Source organism: Ovis aries, chromosome 15 (genome assembly GCF_016772045.2).
Source record: "Ovis aries strain OAR_USU_Benz2616 breed Rambouillet chromosome 15, ARS-UI_Ramb_v3.0, whole genome shotgun sequence".
Classification (NCBI taxonomy): Eukaryota; Metazoa; Chordata; class Mammalia; order Artiodactyla; family Bovidae; genus Ovis; species Ovis aries.
The window spans coordinates 55,501,284-55,528,614 of record NC_056068.1 but is presented as its reverse complement, the minus strand read 5'-3'; the positions used below and the strand labels follow the sequence as shown (position 1 = coordinate 55,528,614).

The 27,331-nt window shown below is 39.4% G+C and overlaps 1 protein-coding gene across 1 annotated transcript in view; it reads left to right on the top strand.

Moving 5' to 3' along the window:
• The first annotated feature begins 3,939 nt into the window (after positions 1 to 3,939).
• LOC101110537 (glycerophosphodiester phosphodiesterase domain-containing protein 4-like) overlaps positions 3,940 to 27,331 on the top strand; it is a 124,623-nt gene continuing 101,231 nt past the window's right edge. The window contains exon 1 of the mRNA XM_042232619.1: positions 3,940 to 4,121. Within this exon, the coding sequence (XP_042088553.1) occupies positions 3,940 to 4,121 (182 nt within the window). The remainder of the gene's footprint in view (positions 4,122 to 27,331) is intronic.

Genomic DNA, 27,331 nt, shown 5'->3' with positions numbered 1-27,331 from the left:
TCACTTTCACGCATTGGAGAAGGAAATGGCAACCCACTCCAGTGTTCTTGCCTGGAGAATCCCAGGGACAGGGGAGCCTGGTGGGCTGCCGTCTATGGGGTCGCACAGTGTCGGACACGACTGAAGTGACTTAGCAGCAGCAGCAGCAGCTCTTTCAAACTTGCTGTTGAGTATTTCTTCATTATGAGTGTATTAAGAGCAAAAATATTAATTTCAATGAGCTTTCATGAAGACAATCATTACTTTTAATAAAAAAAGGACAGTTGTTAAAATAGGAATACCATATGTATTTAGTGAAGATAATGTCCAGACTTTGGGCTTGATACACTGTTGTACATTGACTAGAGTCTGGCATCAAACCCCAGCATACTGCCAAGAAAGAAAAATCAGAGGCTGTCACTCAGCTGGTGAGGTGACATGTTTCTATAGGTCTTGAATTTATCCCTTTTTTGTGTCAGTTTTATTATTTTGCAGATTTAGGTAACTGGTACTTAAAACAGCTCCTGACTCAGCCTTCAGTCTAAGAAGTAATCAACAGAATTGCTCTAACAGTAATTAGAATGATACAAATAAAGTTTGGGATTGCTATTGCCTAGACTGTATGCTGCAGGTTAGAGATTTGAGTGTTTGTTTTAATATTACTTGCTTCTTACATTTTTTCTGAGAAGTCTCTCCTGTCACACAAAGACTTAAGTGACAGTAGGCCAGCCTACATGTTTAAGTAGCAAATGACTGTGTGTGTGTGTTTGTGTGTGTGTGTGTGTGTGTGTGTGTGTGTGTGTGTGTGTTTGCAAAGAATATGAAACAGGCTTTATGGACTATAACAAACTGCAAACTCTCTTACATTGTTTTCAGTAGAATTCTCCCCAAGATGATAGTGTAACAATGATCACTAGAAAGAAAAGTTTATCTTGGGTCAGCTTGCTCCTTATGGAAACTATTTGACTGAGAGTGCCTACTCTACAGGAGGATGGAGTTGTGAAAAAATGGCTGATATTCTTTGTTTGCAGGTTTGAAAGTGTCCTTAAAAAAAAACTCAGTTCTTCTAGCACAATCTTATATGAGTTCATCATACTTTTTGTCTAAAATCATATGCGGCTTACTAGACTTTGAACAATATTCATTACAAAACAGCCATTTAATTAGATGAATAACAAGTCTGAAACTTAGTCAGTTCTTTTGGGATAATAAAGCTGGGAGAAAATATTTCCCAGATATCAGTGGGAATTTGTGGTCTCTTATGCTATATCATGTCCCTGAGTCAAATTCTTTAACTATATTTTGCAGTCAGATTTGAAGCCTTACACAGAGATTGAGTACTTATGTTCTTTGAAATTAAAATGTGATAATTAGACTTATTTGATAAACTCTTTGGTACCCTTTTTATATTCTGCTTTGCATGCTTTAATTTTGTCTTGCTTCTGCTTTAAAACCAAGAATGATAGTATCAGACCTATGTCTGCCCTAACATGGGACCAGCCTCCAGAACTTGTTTCATTCTCTCTTGATAAGAGAAGAGGAAAAGGTGTCTAAAGAAGAAGTCAGCATGACGTTTTAGAAAATCTTGATATCAGAAAAGATTTCTTAATCCCTTGATTGCTACCTAATCTCAGTGGATACAATGATTTCAAGGGACATATAGGACAAGAGGAGGAAATATTTAACTGAGTATGGTTCTGAGGAATAGGTGGTGATGATCAAAGATGATCAGCTTCCTGTGAGTCTTACACCAACAAGAGGTATTAACCAGGTGAAAGTTGGAGGTGGGAAGTGGGTCAGCCTGGCAGTAGGGACAGCATGAATAAAGATACATAATGGTCTAGGGGAACAGTACAAGGGGTTTACTTTTACTGGAGTTACCCAACTTTTGCTGATTTGGGATGAAGGAGAGTAGAGGGAAGATGAAGCTGGGAAGAAAGGCAGGATCCAATTTAAGGAGCTAAAAATTTAACATTAGGGATGAATTTCCAGAGAAGGCAATGGCAACCCACTCCAGTACTCTTGCCTGGAAAATCCCATGGATGGAGGAGCCTGGTGGGCTGCAGTCCATGGGGTCACGAAGAATTGGACACTTACTAAGCGATTTCACTTTCACTTTTCACTTTCATGCATTGGAGAAGGAAATGGCAACCCACTCCAGTGTTCTTGCGTGGAGAATCCCAGGGATGGGGGAGCCTGGTGGGCTGCCGTCTATGGTGTCGCACAGAGTCAGACTCGACTGAAGTGACTTAGCAGCAGCCGCAGCAGCAGGGATGAATTTTAACCATGGTCAGGTATGCATTTTTTTTAAATATCACTAGACAACTCTTGAAAGGTACATTTTGGGAAAGGTATACTGGAATTAGTGAGATCTTAACACTTAGCATAGTAGTACTAAGAAGTTGTTACCAGGGTGATGATTATGAGCCTGTTGTAGTTCAGTGGCTAAGTCATGTCCAGCTCTTTGCAACCCCATAAACTGCAGTATGCCAGGCTTCCATGTTCTTCACTATCTCCTGAAGTTTACTCAAACTCATGTCCACTGAGTCAGAGATGCCACCCAACCACCTCATCCTCTGTCGCCCTCTTCTCCTGTTGTCCTCAATCTTTCCCAGCATCAGGGGTCTTTTCCAATGAGTCCACGTTTCGCATAAGGTGACCAAAGTTTTGGAGCTTCAGCTTCAGTCCTTCCAATGAATATTCAGGACTCATGTCCTTTAGGACTGACTGTTTGATCTCCTTGCTGTCCAAGGGACTCTCAAGAATTTTCTCCAACACCACAGTTCAAAGCATCAATTCTTCAGCGCTCAGCCTTCTTTATGGTCCAGCTCTCACATCCACATGTGACTACTGGAAAAGCCGTAACTTTGACTAGAGGGACGTTTGTCAGCAAAATGATGTCTCTGCTTTTTAATATGCTAAGTTTGTCATATCTTTTCTTCCAAAGAGCAACTGTCTTTTAATTTCATGGCTGCAATCACTGTCTGTAGTGATTTTTGGAGCCCAAGAAAATAATGGGCATTGAAATCAATAAGAGAATGTCTAGGAGAAATGAGTAGGAAGGATAATAATCAGAATTTGATAGGTAACCATGGGAATGGAGTTGGAAAGGAAAAAGGAGGAATTACAAATGAAGTATTGCTTTCAAATCTTGTCATTTAGGGATTTGAAGACAGAGGCAATGGATTGTATTTAACGGGAAAGATCCTTCAGGTTAGGGTTTATGGAGTCTGTGGTGTCTACAGCAGGACATTCAGATGAATATGACCAGTAAACAGTTGGATATGAGTCTAAAAGGCAGAAATAAGGTGAGAGCTAGAGAAATGCCTGGAGGAATCAGAGATTAAACAAAGGTGTACATTTTTGAAGCAGGTTGCTAAGTTCCTTCAGTCCTGTCCTACTCTGTGCGACCCCATAGACGGCAGCCCACCAGGCTCCTCCGTCCATGGGATTTTCCGGGCAAGAGTATTGGGGTGGGGTGCCATTGCCTTCTCCATTGAAGCAGGTTAGTTAAGAGAAAAAAGAGTAGAACAGAAAGAATTAAAAACAAACTGGGGTACTAAGTTAGTTAATGCCTGAACTAAATGACTGACAAGAACTGAGTTTATGTGTAAGTTATTTTTAGGAAGAGCAAGACAAAACAGTCCATACCTTAAAAGACATTTAAAGCGTGGTGCTCTGAGCTAAGGTCAAGGGTTAGCCTTGTATTTCCTCTCAGTATCCAAGGCCACGCCCCTGGCCACGCCCACCCGTACCTGCGGTCTTGGGAGCTTCATTCTGCCTGGCCGCCATCTTGAGAGACGTTGGCCTCCAGCCTGTATTCCTGATTTAGGTTTCGAATTGCAGTCACCGTAAGTACAATTCTGTGCTTACCCCTTAAGCATCTCTAGAAAGATGAAGCTACATTAATACTCTCAATTTGGTAGGCACCTCTCAGGCATTCTACCTTGTCAGCTCACTATGTCTAGTGGAGCTGGCGCTGCCATCATCCTTACCTGCACAAGGGACGGCGCTAAGAACAGCCTTAAGCCAGCCCCCAAGTGGGGCGGGAAGGGCGGGGTGGAGCGGAACGGGGGTGAGGTTGGGGGGCTTGGCAGCCCCTGGGCAGGGCCAGGGGTTCAGCTTATCTGGAAGTCCTGCAGGTGTGAATGGCATTTTTGTTTGTTTCTCTTCTCAAGAGTCACTGCTCATCTTTGCCTTGTCAGATGTCTGAAAGTTGTTTCATGCATTTTGTCCAGTTTTCTTGTTTTTTTTTTTTTTAATTTAATGTCTGTAGAGTAAATCTTGTTTCACTTTCTCAGTCCTAATGGACACAGCCTGGATTTTGCTCGGACAACTGGGTGAATGGCAGTGCCCTTTACTAACATGGAACTGACCTCAAGAGAAATAGATTTTGAAGGGAAAGTCAAGGGTTCGGTTTTGGACATACTAAATTTTGAGATACCTGTGAAAAATCCAGGTTGAGTTTGCAGTAGAGTTTTGGATGTATGGGTTTGGAAATAAGAGATCTGGAAGAGAAATCATATTTCTTAGTGTTTCTGTAAATAGTACTGAATTTTCGTGTGAATTTGGTCACCCTTGCTGATAGATGCAAGGTAAAGAATTGGTGGATATGTGGAAAAGTACGATGGTTATGATTCTGGTTAGAATGTTTCCTTTCATTCAGTATTCAAGCAGTTTACCTTCCTCTCAGTCACAAAACTTTTGTTCAGAACATCTTTCTTTGGCCAATATTTGAAATATTCATATTGCAATTCATATTGCAGTTTCAATATCAACCAATTAAAGCTTTTTCTCACATAATTGTAATTTTCCTTTTACCCATAGTTTTTTTTATGAGTATAGTGTATAATTCAGATGTTAGATTTTTCTAGTTATCTTTTTATGATTGATTTCTGGTTTAATCATACTGTAGCCAGAGAATATACCCTTAATATTTTGTTACTGAGCCACAATTGGTTTTTCAAGGGACTTTATAAAGTCCACTTTAGTTCTTTAACACTGTCTAGTCAGTCATATTTGAGTTTATATATTTTCTGAACAGGACATTCCATGGTAGTATAGTCATTATTACTGTGTCCCTTTATAAGGAGAACAGATTCTTAGTGAACTCATGCAAGTAGCTATATTTCCATGAAAATAAAAATACTGAGTTTCCAAATTCTGAAGGGATTGGGTAGAGAAGGTCTCAATTTTATTTACAAAGTTATAACTTACCAGGTTACTATATGTTATAATTAGCTTAAGGGGAAAGCTTTCCCCATATGGAAAACACAGATTAAAAGCCAGTAATATTTCAGATAAAAGCTATAAAACTTATAACTATATTCATCAGTTCACTCTATCCAGTGTACCTAATCTTTGATCTTGCATTTTGTTAACAGTTTGAAGGAACCATCAGGGTTACATCAGTGTTTCCATTAGATTTCTGTAGTTTTTTGCTTATGCATTAGAATGAATCAATAACTCTCTTTGAATAGCAAAAAAAGCTTAAATAGCTTAGTTAAAGATCTGACGGGAATGCAGTTGACAAACGTGACATACAGTGTGACATACAGTGTTTAAAGATAATAGCTAGAATTATGCCTGGTACTATGACACATCCAAGTTTTAGAAATTTCACATGATTTCTAGGAAATTTATGTTAATGACATTTATCCATACTGTACAACTTAAGATTTATCACCACTCATTTTATAATGCTTCCCATGTAGTCTGAAATATCAAATAATACTAATTAGTTTAATATTTCTCTCTGTGATGCTTCAGCGGCCCTCTGAATTATCCCAAAGTTAGCTCGAGATCCAAAAAACTTCAATTAGAATTTGCCCCTTGGAATTTTGTTGGAAATTTTTTGTCAAAAAGATTTTAAAATACCTGGTCAAATAGGTATAAGGTGACTGTAAAGCACCACTTATTCACTTAACCAAAGTGCCATTAAAAGATTTCAAAGGCAAATAAAGTTATGACAGATCACTTAAAGGAGGTGAGGAATGTAAAATCTGTAATCAACAGTAGCTCAGTATTCCAAGAAAACTTGGTTCTCTTTTCAGAGAGCACCAAAACTTCAGTCTTTCATCAGCCTACTTTTAATAACAAAGTCCTTAATTAGATCATTTACCTAATTAAAATCCAATCTAATCCTATTTCTTACCACTTACGAAACTTTTCTCAGGGTTCCTTTCCCATAAACAACCTTCCACGATTTTCTGTGTACATATTGTTCAGTCACTAAGTCATGTCCAACTCTTTCGTGACCCCACGGACTATATGCTGCCAGACTCCTCTGTCCAGGAGGTTTTCCAGGCAAGAACACTGGAGTGGGTTACCATTTCCTGCTCCAGTGTATCCATATTAGGTTAACCTTTGTTTTCTCTCCCATTTTAAAATAACCAGGATTAGGAAAAAAATCACTTTGTTTTCCCTTAACAATGCATTTCCATTTTTTCGTACTTTCTTGCGCTGAAAACACATATTTTTCCTGTATGCTAAAATGTTTCCCTTATTATTTCTAGTAGCTTTAATTATGTGTATTTTATTATTTTTCCTTGGTTTTTTTTTAAAGGCTGAGTAATATTCCATTAGAATCTGCCTGCCAATACAAAAGATAAGGGTTTGATCCCTGAGTTTGGAAGATACCCTGAAGAAGGAAATGGCAACCCTCTCCAGTATTCTTGCTTGGGAAATCCAAGAAAAGAGAAGTCTGGCAGGCTTCAACATTCAGAAAACTAAGATCATGACATCTGGTCCCATCATTTGATGGCAAATAGATGGGAAAACAGGGGAAACAGTGGCTGACTTTACTTCTGGGGGCTCCAAAATCACTGCAGATGGTGACTGCAGCCATGAAATTAAAAGACTCTTACCCCTTGGAAGAAAAGCTTTGACCAACCTAGATGACATATTAAAAAACAGAGACATTACTTTGCCAACAAAGGTCACAGCTATGGTTTTTCCAGTGGTCATGTATGGATGTGAGAGTTGGACTATAAAGGAAGCTGAGCACCAAAGAATTGATGCTTTTGAACTGTGGTGTTGGAGAAGATTCTTGAGAGTCCTTTGGACTGCAAGGAGATCCAACCAGTCCATCCCAAAGGAAATCAGTCCTGAGTATTCATTGGAAGGACTGATGCTGAAGCTGAAGCTCCAATACTTTGGCCACCTGATGTGAAGAACTGACTCATTGGAAAAGACCCTGATGCTGGGAAAGATTGAAGGCAGGAGGAGGAGACAACAGAGGATGAGATCATTGGATGGGATCACCGACTCAATGGACACGAGCTTGAGTAAACTCCAGGAATTGGTGATGGACAGGGAGGCCTGGCGTGCTGCAGTCCAATGGGTTGGACACAATTTAGTGACTAAAACTAACAACCAACTAAGATTTAGGAATATCATTTCACGTTTTCTTTTATTTTCACCTGAATATAAAGTAGTTCCAAATTCTCAGCCTCCAAATAGCCAATTTTTTTTTTTACTTTATTTTGCTTTACAATACTGTATTGGTTTTGCCATACATTGACATGAATCAGCGACAGGTGTACATGAGTTCCCAATCCTGAACCACCCTCCCACCTCCCACCCCATATCATCTCTCTGGATCATCCCCGTGCACCAGCCCCAAGCATCCTGTATCCTGTATCAAACATAGACTGGCGGTTCGTTTCTTACCTGATAGTATACATGTTTCAATGCCGTTCTCCCAAATCATCCCACCCTCGCCCTCTCCCACAGAGTCTAAAAGTCCATTCTATACATCTGTGTCTCTTTTGCTGTCTCGCATAGAGGGTTATCATTACCATCTTTCTAAATTCCATATATATGTGTTAGTATACTGTGTTGGTGTTTTTCTTTCTGGCTTACTTCACTCTGTATAATAGACTCCAGTCTCATCCACCTCATTAGAACTGATTCAAATGTATTCTTTTTTATGGCTGAGTAATACTCCATTGTGTATATGTACCACAGCTTTCTTATCCATTCGTCTGCTGATGGACATCTAGGTTGCTTCCATGTCCTGGCTATTATAAACAGTGCTGCAGTGAACATTGGGGTACACATGTCTCTTTCAATTCTGGCTTCCTCGGTGTGTATGCCCAGAAGTGGGATTGCTGGGTCATAAGGCAGTTCTATTTGCGATTTTTAAGGAATCTCCACACTGTTCTCCATAGTGGCTGTACTAGTTTGCATTCCCACCAACAGTGTAAGAGGGTTCCCTTTTCTCCACACCCTCTCCAGCATTTATTGCTTGTAGACTTTTGGATCGCTGCCATTCTGACTGGTGTGAAATGGTACTGGATGGTTTTGATTTGCATTTCTCTGATAATGAGTGATGTTGAGCATCTTTTCATGTGTTTGTTAGCCATCCATATGTCTTCTTTGGAGAAATGTCTATTTAGCTCTTTGACCCATTTTTTGATTGGGTCATTTATTTTTCTGGAATTGAGCTGCAGGAGTTGCTTGTATATTTTTGAGATGAGTTGTTTGTCAGTTGCTTCATTTGCTATTATTTTCTCCCATTCAGAAGGCTGTCTTTTCACCTTGCTTATATTTTCCTTTGTTGTGCAGAAGCTTTTAATTTTAATTAGATCCCATTTGTTTATTTTTGCTTCTATTTCCAGAATTCTGGGAGGTGGATCATAGAGGATCCTGCTGTGATTTATGTCTGAGAGTGTTTTGCCTATGTTCTCCTGTAGGATTTTTATAGTTTCTGGTCTTATATTTAGATCTTTAATCCATTTTGAGTTTATTTTTGTGTATGGTGTTAGAAAGTGATCTAGTTTCATTCTTTTACAAGTGGTTGACCAGTTTTCCCAGTACCACTTGTTAAATCTGCTAATGCTTTTTGCCTCAAGAGTCTTTGATCTGCTGATAATATCGTGAAGTAGATTATGTCACATGGCCCCAATTCTCATTTTTCCTTTAATTACATTCTTTGTGTTCATAGCTGTTGCCATGCAACTTTACAGTGGGCTCCTACCATAAGTTGACACATTCTGCTTTGACTTTGACATGAAGACATCCCTTGGAGCAGAGGGTTGAAATGAGTTTGTACCTTGGTCTTGCTCTCTTAGATAATTTCCATCACCATGAGAGCATACTCAGGCCAACCTGGTTGAGTGTCACATGGAGCAGAATTATCTGGTCATATTAACTGAGGCCAGTCTAGGTGAAAAGAATGAATAATTGATTAGCTCAGATGTGTGAGCAATAAATTATAATTATATATGATTAAAGTTTTTCCCTTTGGTTGCATATGGCATTGTCCTAGTAATGAAAAACTGATACATACAAAATTTTGTGTTTTCCTATTCTTTTACTTACTATTTCAACAGACCAAGCTCTTCTAAAGCATATGTGGTTGAGTATTGTTCTTTTGGACTTCCCTGGTGGCTCAGACGGTAAAGCGTCTGCCTATAATGCAAGAGACCCAGGTTCAATCCCTGGGTCGGGAAGATCCAATCCCTGGGTCGGGAGGATCCCCCAGAGAAGGAAATGGCAACCCACTCCAGTATTCTTGCCTGGAGAAATCCATGGATGGAGGAGCCTGGTGGGCTATAGTCCATGGGACCGCAAAGAGTGGGACACAACTTCTCTTTCTTTGTCTTTCATTGTTCTTTTAATCTAGTTAGACAGCTGTTTTTATTTGGAGCATTTAGTTCATTTACATTAAAAGGAATCAGTGATATATTTATATTTATATTTGGTATTTACTATTTGCTTTGTTCTCCTGTTCCGTGTTTATTTTCCCTCTTTTGATGTTAATATCTTTTTATTTCTATGTAGCTCCTTTGGCTTATTATATACTCCTTATTGAGGTTAATAGTATACACGTTTAACTTATCCTAGTTTACCTTCAACTAATATTATACTACTTCACATGTAGTGGAGAACTATGCAACAAATTGTACTCTTTCATTTCTCTACTTCTGGCCTTTGAATTATCATTGTCATACATTTTATTTACTTCTGTGATGGTGATGAGCTGCAGTATTCGTGGTTATATTTTTCCTTCAAATATTCAGTTATCTTCTAAAGTGATTTTATAAATAACATTCTTTCATACCTACACAAGGTATACTACAAGGCTGTTTATTGTCACCCTGTTTATTTAACTTATACACAGAGTACATCATGTGAAATGCTAGGCTGGATGAGTTACAAGCTGGAATCAAGATTTCCAGGAGAAATAGCAACAACCTCAGATATGCAGATGATACCACTCTAATGGCAGAAAGTGAAGAGAAACTAAAGAACCTCTTGATGAGTGTGAAGGAACAGAGTGAAAAAGCCAGCTTAAAACTCCATATTACAAAAACTAAGACTATAGCGTCTTGTCCCATCACTTCATGGCAAATAGAAGGGGAAAATGTGGAAGCAGTGACAGATCTCTTCTTCTTGGGCTCTGAAATCACTGTGGATGGTGACTGCAGGCATGAAATTAAAAAACGATTGTTTCTTGGCAGGAAAGCTATGGCAAACCTAGACAGTGTGTTAAAAAGCAAAGACATCACTTTGCTGACAAAGGTCCTTATAGTCAAGGCTATGATCTTTCCAGTAGTTATGTACAGATGTGAGAGCTGGACAGTAAAGAAGGCAGAGCACTGAAGCATTGATGCTTTCAAACAGTGGTGCTGGAGAAGACTCTTAGAGTCCTTGGAAAGCAAGGAGATCAAAGCAGTCAATCTTAAAGGAAATCAACCCTGAATACTCTTTGGAAGGACTGATGCTGAAGCTCTAATACATTGGCCACCTGATGTGAACTGCTGATTCATTGGAAAAGATCCTGATGCTGGGGAAGATTGAAGGCAGAGGAAGAGCGGTGACAGAGGATGAGATACCTGGATGGCATCACCGATGCAATGGACATGAACTTGGGCAAACTCCAGGAGATGGTGAGAGACAGGGAAGCCTTGTGTGCTGCAGTCCATGGGGTCACAAAGAGTCAGACACGACTTGGCGAATGAACAACAACACATATATTTAATATTTCCAATGTGCCTCATTCCTTTAAACAAAGGTGTACATTCCCCCCTGGTACTTTTTTCCTTCTTATTGGCAGACCTTCTTTGGCATTTCATATAGTAGATGTCACCTGTTGATTAATTCTCCAGTTTTTAATATCTGAAAATATCTTTATTACGCTGTCTTTTTGTAACTCTTTTGTAATACTAATGCTGAATTCTAGGGTTACATAGTTGTTTCTTTATTTCTTCAGTTCTTTGAAGAGGTTGCTCCACTATTTTTTTGGCTTTTCATTATTTTTTCACCAGAAGTCGTTCAATGAAGATCCAAAAGTCATTCTTATCTTTATTCCTTTACGTGTAATTTGTCATTCTTCTCTGGCTAATTTTGTGATTTTCTGTTTATCATATTTTTAACCATCTTGATTATGATGTGTTTCATAGTTTTATGTCTGTGCCTTTTCCTTGGGATTTGTAATGCATTTGCCTATGGATTTATAGTTTTCATCAAATTTAGAAATCTTTCAACCACTACGTCTTCATATATTGCTTTTGTCTCTAACTTTCTCCCTTCTCACTTTCAGTAACCCCGGTCACATTTATCTTAGAATGCTTCTAGTTGTTCTGCAGCTCATAGTTTCTCTATTCTTTTTTCTCAAGTTTTCTAATTTTTTTTCTACAATATCTAATCTCCTTTTAATCTTAGCAGTATATTTGTCATCTCAGACATTATGTTTCATCCCTAGAAGTTCACTTTACATATTTTAAAAATATCTTCCATGTCTTCCCTTAAAATATTTGCTTTCCTCTATTGTCATGAACAAGTGGAATATAGTTGTAATGAAGCTTTAATGTCCTTGCCTGCTAAACCTGTCATCTGAGAGTTTTCTGAGTAGTTGTTGACTGATTTATTTCCTATTTATGGATTGTATCTGCCTGGTAATTTTTGATTTGGGCTTCCCTGGTGGCTTAGTGGTAAATAATCTGCCTGATGGTGCAGGAGACATGGGTTCAATCCCTGGGTCAAGAAGATCCCCTGGAGAAGGAAATGGCAGCCCACTCCAGTATTCTTTCCTGGGAAATCCTGCGACAACAAAGCCTATAGTCCATGGGGTTGCAAAGAGAACCATGACATAGCGACTAAACTGTAACAACAACAACAACAATTTTTGATTGGACGCTAGGCATTGTGGATTTTGCTTTATTGCCTACTTTTCATATTTAATAATACGTATTCTTGATCTTTGTTCCATAACCCAGTAAAGTAACTTGAAAATATTAGATTGGGGCAAAGTAATTGAGGTTTTACATTGTTGAACTTTGTCATTTGATAATGGAATACATTCTTAAATAAATTTAGTTATCTAAAACATTTTAGTGCACCTTTCTTGCTCTATGTTTTTTGCAAACGACTTATTACTTGCTATTTATTTTATGTTTATTTTAGACTATAGAAATAATGTAGACGAAAACCAGTTTTGAGCAATTTTTTTATTCAAGTTCAAAATGAGTTGTAAAGCAATGGAGACAACTCATAATATCAACAACACATTTGGCCCAGGAACTGCTAATGAATGTACTGTGCAGTGGTGGTTCAAGAAGTTTTGCAAAGGAGATGAGAGCCTTGAAGATGAGGAGTGTATTGGCTGGCTATTGAAAGTTGACAGTGACCAATTGAGAGCAATCACCAAAGCTGATCCTCTTAGAACTACACAAGAAATTGCTGAAGAGGTCAATATTGACATTCTATAGTCATTTGACATTTGAAACAAATTGTAAAGGTGAAAAAGCTCAGTAAATCGGTGCTTCATGTGCTGACTGAAAATTTTTTAAAAAGTCACGTTTTGACGTGTCATCTTTCTCTTATTCTATACAACAACAGTGAATCACTTCTCAGATTGTGACATGTGATGAAAAGTGGGTTTTATGCAACAACCAGCTCAGTGGTTGGACCCAAAAACTCCAAAGCCCCTCCCAAAGCCAAACTTGCACCGAAAAAAAGATCATGGTCATTGTTGGTGGTCTGCTGTCTGTCTGATCCACTACAGCTTTCTGAATCCCTGCAAAGCCATTAAGTCTAAGAAATATGCTCAGCAAATCGATGAGATACACCAAAAACTGCAGTGCCTGCAGTCAGCAATGCTCAACAGAATGGGCACAATTCTTCTCCACCACAACACCCAGCCACATGTCACACAACCAACACTTCAAAAGTGGAATGAATTAGGCTACAAAGTTTTGCCTCTTCCACCATATTCACCTGACCTTTTGTCAATTGACTACCACTTCTTCAAGCATCTCGACTACTTTTTGCAGGGAAAACACTTCCACAACCAGCAGGGTGCAGAAAATGCTTTCCTATCATTCATCAAATCCTGAAGCATGGATTTTTTACACTAAAGGAATAGACAAACTTATTGGCAAAATTGTGTTGATTGTAATGGTTCCTATTTTGATTAATAAAGGTGTGTTTGGTGTGGAGATTCCTTAAAAAATTGCAAATAGAACTACCTTATGACCCAGCAATCCCACTTCTGGGCATACACACTGAGGAAACCAGAACTGAAAGAGACACATGTACCCCAATGTTCATCACAGCACTGTTTATAATAGCCAGGACATGGAAACAACCTAGATGTCCATCAGCAGATGAATGGATAAGAAAGCTGTGGTACATATACACAATGGAGTATTACTCAGCCATAAAAAAGAATTCATTTGAATCAGTTCTGATGAGATGGATGAAACTGGAGCCGATTATACAGAGTGAAGTAAGCCAGAAAGAAAAACACCAATACAGTATTCTAACACATATATATGGAATTTAGAAAGATGGCAATGACGACCCTGTATGCAAGACAGGAAAAAAGACACAGCTGTGTATAACGGACTTTTGGACTCAGAGGGAGAGGGAGAGGGTGGGATGATTTGGGAGAACGGCATTCTAACATGTATACTATCATGTAAGAATCGAATCACCAGTCTATGTCTGACGCAGGATACAGCATGCTTGGGGCTGGTGCATGGGGATGACCCAGAGAGATGTTATGGGGAGGGAAGTGGGAGGGGGGTTCATGTTTGGGAACGCATGTAAGAATTTACAAAATAAAATAAAATTAAATTAAATTAAAAAATAAAGGTGTGTTTGAGCCTAGTTATAATGATTTAAGACTCACGGTCTGAAACTGCAATTACTTTTGTACCAACCTAATATTTCTATTCTTTTGAGGCTCACCTTTAAGTTTGTTTGGCCAGATCATAGCAGCCTTTAATGTCAGCCTAACTGTTTTTTGTTTTTTTTTTTTTTTTGCACTGCTGAAGAAATACCCTTCTAAGTTTGCTACTTAGTGCCACATGGAACAGTTTTGCTGCTTTGGTGGAAACTATTCCCAGCCTTTTATGAGCCTTGGGGATTGACTCACCACTCTATTTTGTGTGGTTCTCTCCCTACTCTTCTAAAAAGTTCTTCTAAAGCAAGTATTGATTAGTATGCAGTTGGAGACATGGGAGAGACACAGGGGAACACTAATCTCCCTAAACTGCCATTTCATTCTGCTCAGTCTGGGATACTGCCAGGCTCTACTGTGTTTTCACACCCAGTGCTTTACCCTGAAAAAGTATATCCAGGTTTTAAGTGAGAGACTCATAATATTCACTTCCTTTGTTTTCCTTCAGTCGAGGATTGCTACACTTCACTGCTTATTGTATGCTGTCTGAAACCTGTTATTTCACATCTTGCAGTTTTTTAAATCATTTAATCTGGGTGATACTGTAGGCCTTGTTACTCCATTAAGGCCAGACATGAAAATTTCAGACTTTGTGTTCTTTTTATTTTGGCTGCACTGGGTCTTCGTTGCTGCAAATGGGTTTCTCTAGTTGCAGCAAGCAGGGGCTTCTCATTGCTGTGACTTTTCTTGTTGTGGAGCATAGACTCTAGGGAATGTAGGCTCAATTGTTGTGGTATACAGGCTTAGTTGCTCTGCAGCATGTGGAATTTTCTGGGACCAGGGATTGAGCCTGTGCCCCCTGCATTGGCAGTCAGATTCTTTTTCTTAATGTATATATTAAGAAATACATATAAATAAGACGTCAGGAAACGCCTGGAATAACAGTCAAATTTGGCTTTGGAGTACAGAATGAAACAGGGCAAAGGCTAATAGAGTTCTGCCAAGAGGACGCACTGGTTATAGCAAACACGCTCTTCCGAAAACACAAGAGAAGACTCTATACATGGACATCACCAGATGGTCGACACCGAAATCAGATTGATTATATTCTTTGCAGCCAAAGATGGAGAAGCTCTATACAATTGGCAAAAACAGGACCAGGAGCTGACTGTGGCTCAGATCATGAACTCCTTATTGCCAGATTCAGACTGAAATTGAAGAAAGTGGACAAAACCACTAGACCATTCAGTTCAGTTCAGTTTAGTTCAGTCGTTCAGTCGTGTCCGACTCTGCCACCTCATGAATCGCAGCACACCAGGCCTCCCTGTCCATCACCAACTCCTGGAGTCTACCCAAACCCATGTCCATCGAGTCTGTGATGCCATCCAACCATCTCATCCTCTGTCGACCACTTCTTCTCCTGCCCCCAATCATTCCCAGCATCAGGGTCTTTTCCAATGAGTCAATTCTTTGCGTGAGATGGCCAAAGCATTGGAGTTTCAGCTTTAACGTCAGACCTTCCAGTGAACACCCAGGACTGATCTCCTTTAGGATGGACTGGTTGGATCTCCTTGCAGTCCAAGGGACTCTCAAGAGTCTTCTCCAACACCACAGTTCAAAAGCATCAGTTCTTTGCGCTCAGCTTTCTTCACTGTCCAACTCTCACATCCATACATGACTACTGGAAAAACCATAGCCTTAACTAGCTGGACCTTCGTTGGCAAAGTAGTGTCTCTGCTTTTCAATATGATGTATAGGATAGTCAAAACTGTCCTTCCAAGGTGTAAGCGTCTTTTAATTTCACGGTTGCAATCACATTCTGCAGTGATTTTGGAGCCCCAAAAAATAAAGTCTGACACTGTTTCCACTGTTTCCCCATCTATTTCCCATGAAGTGATGGGACCAGCTGCCATGATCTTCGTTTTCTGAATGTTGAGCTTTAAGCCAACTTTTTCACTCTCCTCTTTCAATTTCATCAAAAGACTTTTTAGTTCCTCTTCACTTTCTACCGTAAGGGTGGTGTCGTCTATATATCTGAGGTTATTGATATTTCTCCCAGCAATCTTGATTCCAGTTTGTGCTTCTTCCAGCCCAGCATTTTGCATGATGTACTCTGCATGTAAGTTAAATAAACAGGGTGACAATATACAGCCTTGACATACTCCTTTTCCTATTTGGAACCAGTCGGTTGTTCCATGTCCAATTCGAACTGTTGCTTCCTGACCTGCATACAGGTTTCTCAAGAGGCAGATCATGTGGTCTGGAATTCCCATCTCTTTCAGAATTGTCCACAGTTTATTGTGATCCACACAGTCAAAGGCTTTGGCATAGTCAATAAAGCAGAAATAGATTATTTTCTGGAACTCTCTTACTTTTTCGATGATCCAGTGGATGTTGGCAATTCAGGTATGACCCAAATCAAATTCCTATGACTATACAGTGGAAATGAGAAATAAATTTAAGGGAATAGATCTGATAGAGTCCCTGATTATGGACGGAGGTTCGTGACATTGTACAGGAGACAGGAATCAAGACCATCCCCATGGAAAAAAAATGCAAAAAAGCAAAATGGCTGTCTGGGGAGGTCTTACAAATAGCTGTGAAAAGAAGGGAAGTGAAAAGTAAAGGAGAAAAGGAAAAATATACCCACTTGAATGCACAGTTCCAAAGAATAGCAAGGAGGCATAAGAAAGCCTTCCTCAGCAATCAATGCAAAGAAATAGAGGAAAACAATAGAATGGGAAAGACTAGAGATCTCCTCAAGAAAATTAGAGATACCAAGGGGATATTTCATGCAAAGATGGGCTCAATAAAGGACAGAAATGGTAGGGGTCTAATAGAAGCAGAAGATATTAAGAAGAGGTGGCAAGAATACACATAAGAACTGTACAAAAAGATCTTCATGACCCAAATGATCATGATGGTGTTATCACTCACCTAGAGCCAGACATCCTGGAATATGAAGGCAAGTGGATCTTAGAAAGCATCACTACGATCAAAGCTAGTGGAGGTGATGGCATTCCAGTTGAGCTATTTCAAATCCTGAAAGATGATGCTGTGAAAGTGCTACACTAAATATGCCAGCAAATATGGAAAATTCAGCAGTGGCCATGGGACTGGAAAAGGTCAGTTTTCATTCCATTCCCAAAGAAAGGCAATGCCAAAGAATGCTCAAACTATCGCACAATTGTACTCATCTCACACACTAGTAAAGTAATGCTTAAAATTCTCCAAGCCAGACTTCAGCAATACGTGTGAACTGTGAACACCCTGATGTTCAAGCTCGTTTTAGAAAAGGCAGAGGAACCAGAGATCAAATTGCCAACATCTGCTGGATCATCAAAAAAGCAAGAGAATTACAGAAAATCATCTATTTCTGCTTTATTGACTATGCCAAAGCCTTTGACTGTGTGGATCACAGTAAACTGGAAAATTCTGAAAGAAATGGGGATACCAGACCACCTGACCTGCCTCTTGAGAAATCTGTATGCAGGTCAGGAAGCAACAGTTAGAACTGGACATGGAACAGCAGACTGGTTCCAAATAGGAAAAGGAGTATGTCAAGGCTGTATATTGTCATGCTGCTTATTTAACTTCCATGCAGTGTACATCATGAGAAATGCTGGGCTGGAGGAAGCACAAGCTGGAATCAAGATTGCCTGGAGAAATATCAATAACCTCAGATATGCAGATGACACCACCCTTATGGCAGAAAGTGAAGAGGAGCTAAAAAGCCTCTTGATGTAAGTGAAAGTGGAAAGTGAAAAAGTTGGCTTAAAGCTCAACATTCAGAAAACGAAGATCACGGCAGCTGTTCCCATCGCTTCATGGGAAATAGATGGGGAAACAGTGGAAACAGTGTCAGACTTTATTTTGGGGGGCTCCAAAATCACTGCAGATGGTGATTGCAGCCATGAAATTAAAAGACGTTTACTCCATGGAAGGAAAGTTATGAGCAACCTAGATAGCATATTGAAAAGCAGACATTACTTTGCCAACAAAGGTCCATCTAGTCAAGGCTATGGTTTTCCAGTAGTCATGTATGGATGTGAAAGTTGGACTGTGAAGAAGGCTGGGTGCCAAAGAATTGATGCTTTTGAACTGTGGTGTTGGAGAAGACTCTTGAGAGTCCCTTGGACTGTAAGGAGATCCAACCAGTCCATTCTGAAGGAGATCAGCCCTGGGATTTCTTTGGAAGGAATGATGCTGAAGCTGAAACTCCAGTACTTTGGCCACCTCATGCGAAGAGTTGACTCATTGGAAAAGACTCTGATGCTGAGAGGGATTGGGGGCAAGAGGAGAAGGGGACGACAGAGGATGAGATGGTGGGTGATAACACTGACTCAATGGATGTGAGTCTGAGTGAACTCCGGGAGATGGTGATGGACAGGGAGGCCTAGCGTGCTGCGATTCATGGGTGTTGCAGAGAGTCAGACGTGACTGAGCAACTGAACTGAACTGCAGGGCAAGGGCTGCTGTTGACTGTGGAGAGACAGATTGAGGGAATGTGAGGGAGGAGGTCCTGGTGGGAAATGCCAGTGGAGGAAATCCAGGCAGCCAGGGTAGCAAGGTGATACTGCTGAGTCACGCGTAGGGGGTTGGAACCATCACCATAGCCTCTGTCTCCCCACACGCCAGCATCTGCAGCTGAAGAACAGAGAGGCTGGCCCATAAAAGGCCTGAGGCTCTGAACTGCAGAGTAGGACCCCACCCAGGGTGCCCCTTTAAGTGCCTGAGGCACCGAGCTACAGAGTAGGACCCCAGCCAAGGGGGCCCCTCTATGTGCCTGTCTTGCTGAACATCAGAGAAGGGCCCCAGGCAAGAGAGGTCTCTAAGTGCCTGAATGGGAGGAGCTATGGAGAAAGACTGGCCAAAGAGGCCTTCTGATCACCAGCTACAAGAGGCTCAGAAAAAGACTCTGATAGGGCTATTATACCTGTGGTGGAGGCAACCCATGTCCGCGCACACTAGTCACCACCAGAGTACCTGCAAGCCAAGCAGCTGCGCCACCTTCATGCTCAACTCTCACTGGGACAGAGCTGCCCCAGGCAAAAACAGTCTTAGATCTATGCGCGCAGGGTTGCTTTTGTCATGTCCAACTCTGTGACCCTGTAGACCATGGCCTGCCAGGCTTCTCTGTCAAGGAGGGGTTTCTTTAGGCAAGCATACTGGAGCATATTGGCCAATACTCGTTACCATTCATTCTAGAGCACTATATTTCCTGCTGCCCTAGCCGCCACCTCCTCTGAGTACCTGGTGCTGCCAAAACCCCTGCAACCCAAGCAGCGGCACCACTTCCACACCTGGCCCTCACAGGGGCAAACCCAAGCCTTCCAGGGCAGCCTCAGGAGCAAACCCCAGCTGATGACCCACATGCAGAGGTGGAAATAAAACCACAATTGAAACCCAGGGACAGTGTGGCTAAGGAAGAAGACCCAAACTTTCCCACCAGGTGTACAAGCTGCAGATTAAATCCACACGATCAACTAGGCAGACTCTGTGTCACCTACATTCTGAAGTTTTGGGGGAGAGTAAAAAAAACATACAAAGTATCTATTGATCACAATGTGTGATAAACTGAAAATCTTCAATAAACAGTGTGCCTGCTTAGTCACTCAAAAAAAAAAAAAAAAAAAAGGTCATTGAGAGCTCCCATGAAAGAAAATGCGCTAGTTCTGATAGCTGTGGACATTGGAGGCAAGAACACACAGGAGTAGGGCCAGATTAGAATCTGAGTTGCCCCCACAGCTGGTCCAAAGATCAGCAGAGTATTAGAGGGCATCCTAGGGAGATGAGGTGGACTGTGACTCCCAACTAGGGAAAGGACTCTGACAGCAGTGACTCAAGAAAAACATTTATTATTATTATGGTTTGACATGTCCTGTAGATTCTTTTGGATATTTTTCTTTTTTTCCTTTTTCTCCCACCTCTGTTGTTGTCAATTTCACTGGCATTATGAAATCCACCTAAGTAACCTTTTGAGCTTTTTTTTTTTTTCTTTCTCAGTCACATTCTTTATTGTTATTATAAACCTCTGCCTCTGTTGGGCTTTTGCAGTTCTGTGGAATTTTCCTTTTGTTTTGTTTTCTCTTTTTTAGTTTTAATTTTTTAAACCTATCATTATTTTTTCTACATTTATTCCTTTGTATGCTTTTCCTGCTGTTCTTTTCCCCTTGCAGTTAATCTTTAACATACATAAATCTTCTTGATCTACCTCTATTTAACTTTTCATATCTATTCTTTCTTTCTTTTCTTTCTCTCCTTTCCTCTCAATATATTTGTTAGTTTTATTTTCATTGCCTTATCCCCCAATTGGCACCTTGCCTTAGTTTTGTTTTGCAAGTTGTGCCTAAGTTAGTTTTGTTTTGGCAGATATAATTTTTGGTTTCCTTTTTTAGCTGGGTCAATCTACTGTACTTTATTTTTGTCGGACTGTTTTGATTTTGCTTATGGGTGTGTATGTATATGTGTATATTCAGCCACACTTTTTATTGTTCTTATAAACTTCTGCCTCTCCATTGGGCTTTTGCAGTTCTGTGGAGTTTTTTTCTTTCTATCCTTTTTTTTTCCTTTCTTCTTTCATTTTTTTTTCTTTTTTATAATTTTAATTTTCAATTTTTGAAAACCTATTATATTTTTCCTACATTTATTCCTTTGTTTGCCTTTCTTACTGTTCTTTTCTCCTTGCAGTTAATATTTAATGTATATAAATATTCAACTACCTCTTTAACTTTACATATTTATTCTTTCTTTCCTTTCCTCTCAACATATTTGTTAGTTTTGTTTTCATTGTTTTATTCCCAACTTCACACCTTCCTTTAGTTTTGTTTTCCAGTTTGTGCTTTAGTTAGTTTTGTTCTTAACTGGTAAATATAATGTTTTATCTCCTTTGTTTGCTGGGGCAATCTACTGTACGTTATTTTTGTTGGACTGTTTTGACTTTGCTCATGGGTGTATATGTATCTGTGTATATTCTATTATTTTAATTATTATTTGCCTGATTTTGTAACTGCCGTTTGTCTAGGGTTCATCCTTGGTCTCATTTGGTTATTTGTTTTAATCTCACTTAATGCCATAAAAAATCACTTGTCAAATCTTCATTCCTGACCAGAGATCAAGCCCTGAGTCTTTGGAGTGGGAGCACTGACTCCAAGACCCTAGACTACCAGAGAACTAATGCTAAGAAGAATCAAATAGTGAGAACTCACACAAAGAAAACCACTTGAATACAAGACCCAGCATCACCCAACCACCAGTCACATCCTTTGCAGGACGCCATATCTAAACAACAAACAAAACAAAAATACAAACCCAGTCATCAGCAAGCAGGAGTACCACCTCACTCAGCCTTGCCCATCAGAGGAAAAATAAATAAACAAAAGCTCAGCACAAATCTCACCCTATACAAAGCTTGTAGAAACCACTGGACCAACCTTAGGAAGGCAGAAACTAAAAGGAAGAAAAAATTTAACCGATCTTCAAAGAAAGAAACTTTCCTTGAAGCCTGGGAAAAGGAGACCTCAAACACAATAAAAAAGTTAAAAAATAATAATAATGAAAAGTCAGAGAAATACTTCACAAATAAGAAACAAACTAGAAACACAAATCCAAATAAATGAAGAGGAAATAGGCAAGCTACCTGAAAAAGAATTCAGAATAATGATAGTAAAGAAGATCAAAAACCTTTAAAAAAAAATGGAGAAAATGCAAAATCAGTCAAGAAAGACCTAGAAGAATTAAAGAATAAACATACAGAGACAAAAAACACAATTACTAAAATAAATACTCTAGAAGGAATAAATAGCAGAATATCTGAAGCAGAAGAACAAATCAATGTGCTGGAAGATAAAATGGTGGAAATAATTTTTGCAGAGAAGAATAAAGTAAAAAGAATGAAAAGAACTGAGGATAATCTCAGAGACCTCTGGGATGATATCAAACACACCAATGTTTGAACTATAGGGGTCCAGAGGAAGAGAAAAAGAAAAGGTATGAGAAAATTTTTAAAGAGATTATAGTTGAAAACTTCCCCAACATGGAAAAGGAAATAGTCAATCAAGTCCAAGAGACCCAAAGAGTCCCATACAGGATAAACTCAAGGAGAAAAATGCCAAGACACATACTAATCAAACTGACAAAAGAAAGTGAAAGTGAAGTCCCTCAGTCATGTCTGATTCTTTGCTACCCCACGGACTGTAGCCTACCAGGCTCCTCCATCCATGGGATTTTCCAGGCAAGAATACTGGAGTGGGTTGCCTTTTCCTTCTCCAGGAGATCTTCCCAACCCAAGGATTGAACCTGGGTCTCCTGCATTGTAGGCAGTTTCTTTACTGTCTGAGCCACCAGGGAAGCCAGTTAAACTGACAAAGATTAAACACAAAGAAAGAATATTAAAAGCAGCAAGGGAGAAGCAACAAGTAACATACAAGGAAAACCCCATATGCTTAACAGCTGATTTTTCAGCAGAAACTCTGCAGGCCAGAAGGGAGTGGCAGGATATATTTAAAGTACTGAAAGGCAAAATCTACAAACAAGATTACAGTACCTGGGTGGCTCATTCAAAATTGATGGAGAAATAAAAAGCTTTTCAGACAAGCAAAAGTTAAGAAAATTCAATACCACCAAACCACCTTTACAACAAATGTTAAAAGAGACTTATATAATCAAGAAATACAAGGAAGGAAACAGATCTACAAAATCAACCCCAAATAACTAAGAAAATAGCAATAGGAATATATATATCAATAATTACTTTAAATGTAAATGGATTAAATGCTTCAACCAAAAGACACAGACTGGCTGAATGGATACAAAAACAAGACCCATATATATGCTGTCTAAAAGAAATCCACTTCAGACCTAAAGACACATGTAGACTGATTGTGAGAGCATGGAAAATTCAGATCAGTTCAGTTCAGTTCAGTCGCTCAGTCGTGTCCATTTCTTTGCGAACCCATGAACTGCAGCACGCCAGGCCTCCCTGTCCATCACCAGTTAATTCCACACAAATGGGAAGCAAAAGAAAGCTGGAGTAGCAATCCTCATATCAGACAAAATAGACCTTAAAGATTACAAAAGATAAGGAAGGACACTACATAATGATCAAGGGGTCAATCCAAGAGGAATATATAATAATTGTAAATACCTATGCACACAACGTAGGAGCACCTCAATACATAAGACAAATACTAACAGATATAAAAGGAGAAATTGACAGTAACACAATAGTAGAAGACTTTAACACCCCACTCACACCAATGGACAGATGATCAAAACAAAAAATTAATAAGGAAACATGTCTTAAATGATACATTAGATGAGGTGGATCTCAATGATATCTTCAGGATATTCCATCCAAATGCAGAAGAATACACCTTGTTCTCAAGAGCACATGGTACATTCTCCAGGATAAACCACATTTTGGGTCACAAATCAAACCTTAGTAAATTTAAGAAAATTAAAATCATATCAAGCATCTTCTCCAACCACTATGCTATGAGACTAGATATCAATCACAAGAAAAAAATTGTTAAGAAACACAAAAACATGGAGATTAAACAACACATTTCTAAATAACCAGTGGGTTACTGAAGAAATCAAAAAATTTCTAGAAACAAATGACAGTGAAAACACAACTCAAAACCTATGGGATGCAGCAAAAGCAGTTCTAAGAGGTGCCAGGGTCCAGCCCCGCTGGATCCAGGGTGATTCGAAGGGGAGATGGAGTAGGCGAGGAAAAAATTTATTTATTTATAAATATAAGATTAGGAAGAAATAGTGTAGTAGGAAAATTTAGTAGAGAAAAGAGGCTGAATAACTTGGTTTACGTGGAGAACTAATAAAATCTCAGGACAAGAGATTTGCACCATCTACGTTAGGCCAGCAGCGTCCATCTGAATATCAGAGAGTGCCCCGCCTTGGGCTCTCTCTCTCACGGAACTTAAAAGCCAGGGCAAGTAAGTAGACATGGCAAGCCTCCACGCCCCAGATGGGAATTCAGCCTGAAATTAGAGTAAAGAGAAGACATGGGGTAAAACCAGTCTTTCCAATGACTGGCCCCCCTTCTATTGTCTGGAAAGGCCTTATATACCTTTTGATTTTACATAGAGATCAATGGATAATACAAAATTATGCAGTGTCAGCAGCCTTGACTCTTATCAAGACCAGGCTTTCTCTCTGCATACTTAGTTGTATACACAAGTCTTAGGTGATTTACATCATCTTCCGGCCAAAAGGGCCAATTAACATTTTACAGCCCTTTTCTGATAAGGGTTTGTCAACCAGAGGACTTATTTGTGTTGTTCTTCTCAAAGTCTGGTGCCACTCTCAGAAAGTACTAAAGTTACGTTCTTACACAGCAAGGATACAACAATTTGTAACAAGGAAGAAGTGATTTATAACAAAAGAAAAGTAATTAACTCAAAAGTCTAGTATTGCTAACATCAAAACTACTATATTCCTATTTCTGCATCCTGATTACATGGATTAATATCCTCCCAGGTGCCTAAAAGATAAAGGATATGGAGGCCTGGCAGCAAACAGTAACTCAACAAACTCTTCACCAAACTAATTCTTAGCTCCAAAAGGCTCCATATCTTTAAGATGTTTTAAGCTTCGTGCCTCTCACAGTTAGAGGCTGTAAACAATCCACAAGCTGTAAAAAGTCCGGGGGAACCTGTTAGGCAAGTTAGGGAGTTATCAGAGGGGGTTTGAACTGAAACATTCCTTTCAAATGCAGAAGACTAAAGCCCTAAATTAACTTTTTCCAGAGAGTGTCAGAAGAGTGGAAAAGCACAGTACAATAAAATCAGGCCAACTCTGGTTTTGGGGGTACATGCTCAGGAAATTCCAGGGGGAACCCCTGAGGCCTGACTCACCTTGCCCATCATACCTCTCTGCATGACCTTGTCCTGGGTGGGATATCCTGTGCTGGCTCCTGGCAAAGAGGGACATTTATAGCAATATAGAGTCCCTTGGACTGCAAGGAGATCCAACCAGTCCATTCTGAAGGAGATCAACCCTGGGATTTCTTTGGAAGGAATGATGCTGAGGCTGAAGCTCCAGTACTTTGGCCACCTCATGAGAAGAGTTGACTCATTGGGAAAGACTCTGATGCTGGGAGGGATTGGGGGCAGGAGAAGAAGGGGAAAACCGAGGATGAGATGGCTGGATGGCATCACAGACTCGATGGACATGAGTCTGAGTGAACTCCAGGAGATGGTGATGGACAGGGAGGCCTGGCGTGCTGCGATTCATGGGGTCGCAAAGTGTCGGACACGACTGAGCAACTCAACTGAACTGAACCCTACCTCAAAAAACAAGAAAGGCATTGAATAGACAACCTAACTTTACACCTAAAACAACTGGAAAAGAAGAAGAAGAAGAAGCCCCAAAATTAATAGAAGGAAAGAAATCATAAAGATCCAAGCAGAAATAAGTGAAAAAGAAATGAAAGAAACAATAGTAAAGATTAATAAAACTAAAAGCTGGCTCTTTGAGAAGATAAAAAAAATTGGCAAACCTTTAACCAGACTCATCAAGAAAAAAGGAGACTAATCAAATCAACAAAATTAGAAATGAAAAAGGAGAGGTTACAACAGACAATGCAGAAATAAAAAGGATTATAAGAGACTATTATGAACAACTATATGGCAACAAAATGGATAACCTGGAAGAAATGGACAGATTCTTAGAAAAGTTCCATCTTCCAAGACTGAACCAGGAAGAAATAGAAATTATGAAAACCCAATTACAAGAACTGAAATTGAAGCTGTGATCAAAAGTCTCCCAAAAAACAAAAGCCCAGGACCAGATGGCTTCACAAGAGAATTCTGTCAAACATTTAGAGAAGAGCTAATGCCTATCCTTCTAAAACTCTTTGAAAAAACTTCAGAGGAAGGAACACTTCTGAACTCATTCTACAAGGCCACTGTCACCCTGATACCAAAACCAGACAAAGACAACACAAAAAAAGAATACAGACCAATATCACTGATGAACATAGATGCAAAAATCCTCAACAAAATTTTAGCAAACAGAGTTCAACAACACATCAAAAAGTTAATATACCATGATCAAGTCGGGTTTATTCCAGGGATGCCAGGATTCTTCAGTATATGCAAATCAATCAATGTGATCACCATATTAACAAATTGAAAGATAAAAACCACATGATCATTTCAATAGATGCAGAAAAGGCCTTTGACAAAATCCAGCACCCATTTATGATTAAAACTCTTCCAAAAAATGGGCATGGAAAGAACCTACCTCAACATAGTAAAAGCCTCAACATATTATAAGCCTACAGCAAACATTATTCTCAATGGTGAAAAACTGAAAGCATTCCCCTGAAGATCAGGAACAAGACAAGGGTGTCCACTTTCACCACTATTATTCAACATAGTTCTGGAAGTCCTAGCTACAGCAACCAGAGAAGAAAAATAAATACAAGGAATCCAGATCAAAAAAAGAAGAAAAAAAGTTCTCACTGTTTGCAGATGACATGATACTGTACATAGAAAACCCTGAAGATAGTATCAGAAAATTACTAGAGCTAATCAGTGAATTTAGCAAAGTTTCAGGATACAAAATCAGTACACAGAAATCACTTGCATTTCTATATACTAACAATGAAAACTCAGAAAGAGAAATTAAGGAATCAATACCATTCATCATTGTACCAAAAAGAATTAAATATCTAGGAATAAACTTACCTAAGGAGACAAAAGTACTGTACACAGAAAATTATAAGACACTGGTGAAAGAAATCAAAGACAACATAAACAGATGGAGAGATATTCCATGTTCCTGGGTAGGAACCATCAATATTGTGAAAATGACTATGCTACCAAATGCAATCTACAGATTCAGTGTGATCCCTATCAAACTACCAATGGCATTTTTCACAGAACTAGAACAAAAAATTTCACACTTCATATGGAAACACAAAAGACCCTGAATAGCCAAAGTAGTCATGAGAAAGAAGAGTAGAGCTGGAGGAATCAAGCTTCCTGACTTCAGATTATACTTCAAAGCTGCAGTCATCAAGACAGTATGGTACTGGCACAAAAACAGAAACTGGACCAGTGGAACAGGATAGAAAGCCCAGAAATAAACCCATGCACCTATGGATATCTTATTTTTGACAAAAGAGGCAAGAATATACAATGGGGCAAAGACAGCCTCTTCAATAAATGGTGTGGGAAAACTGGACAACTACAT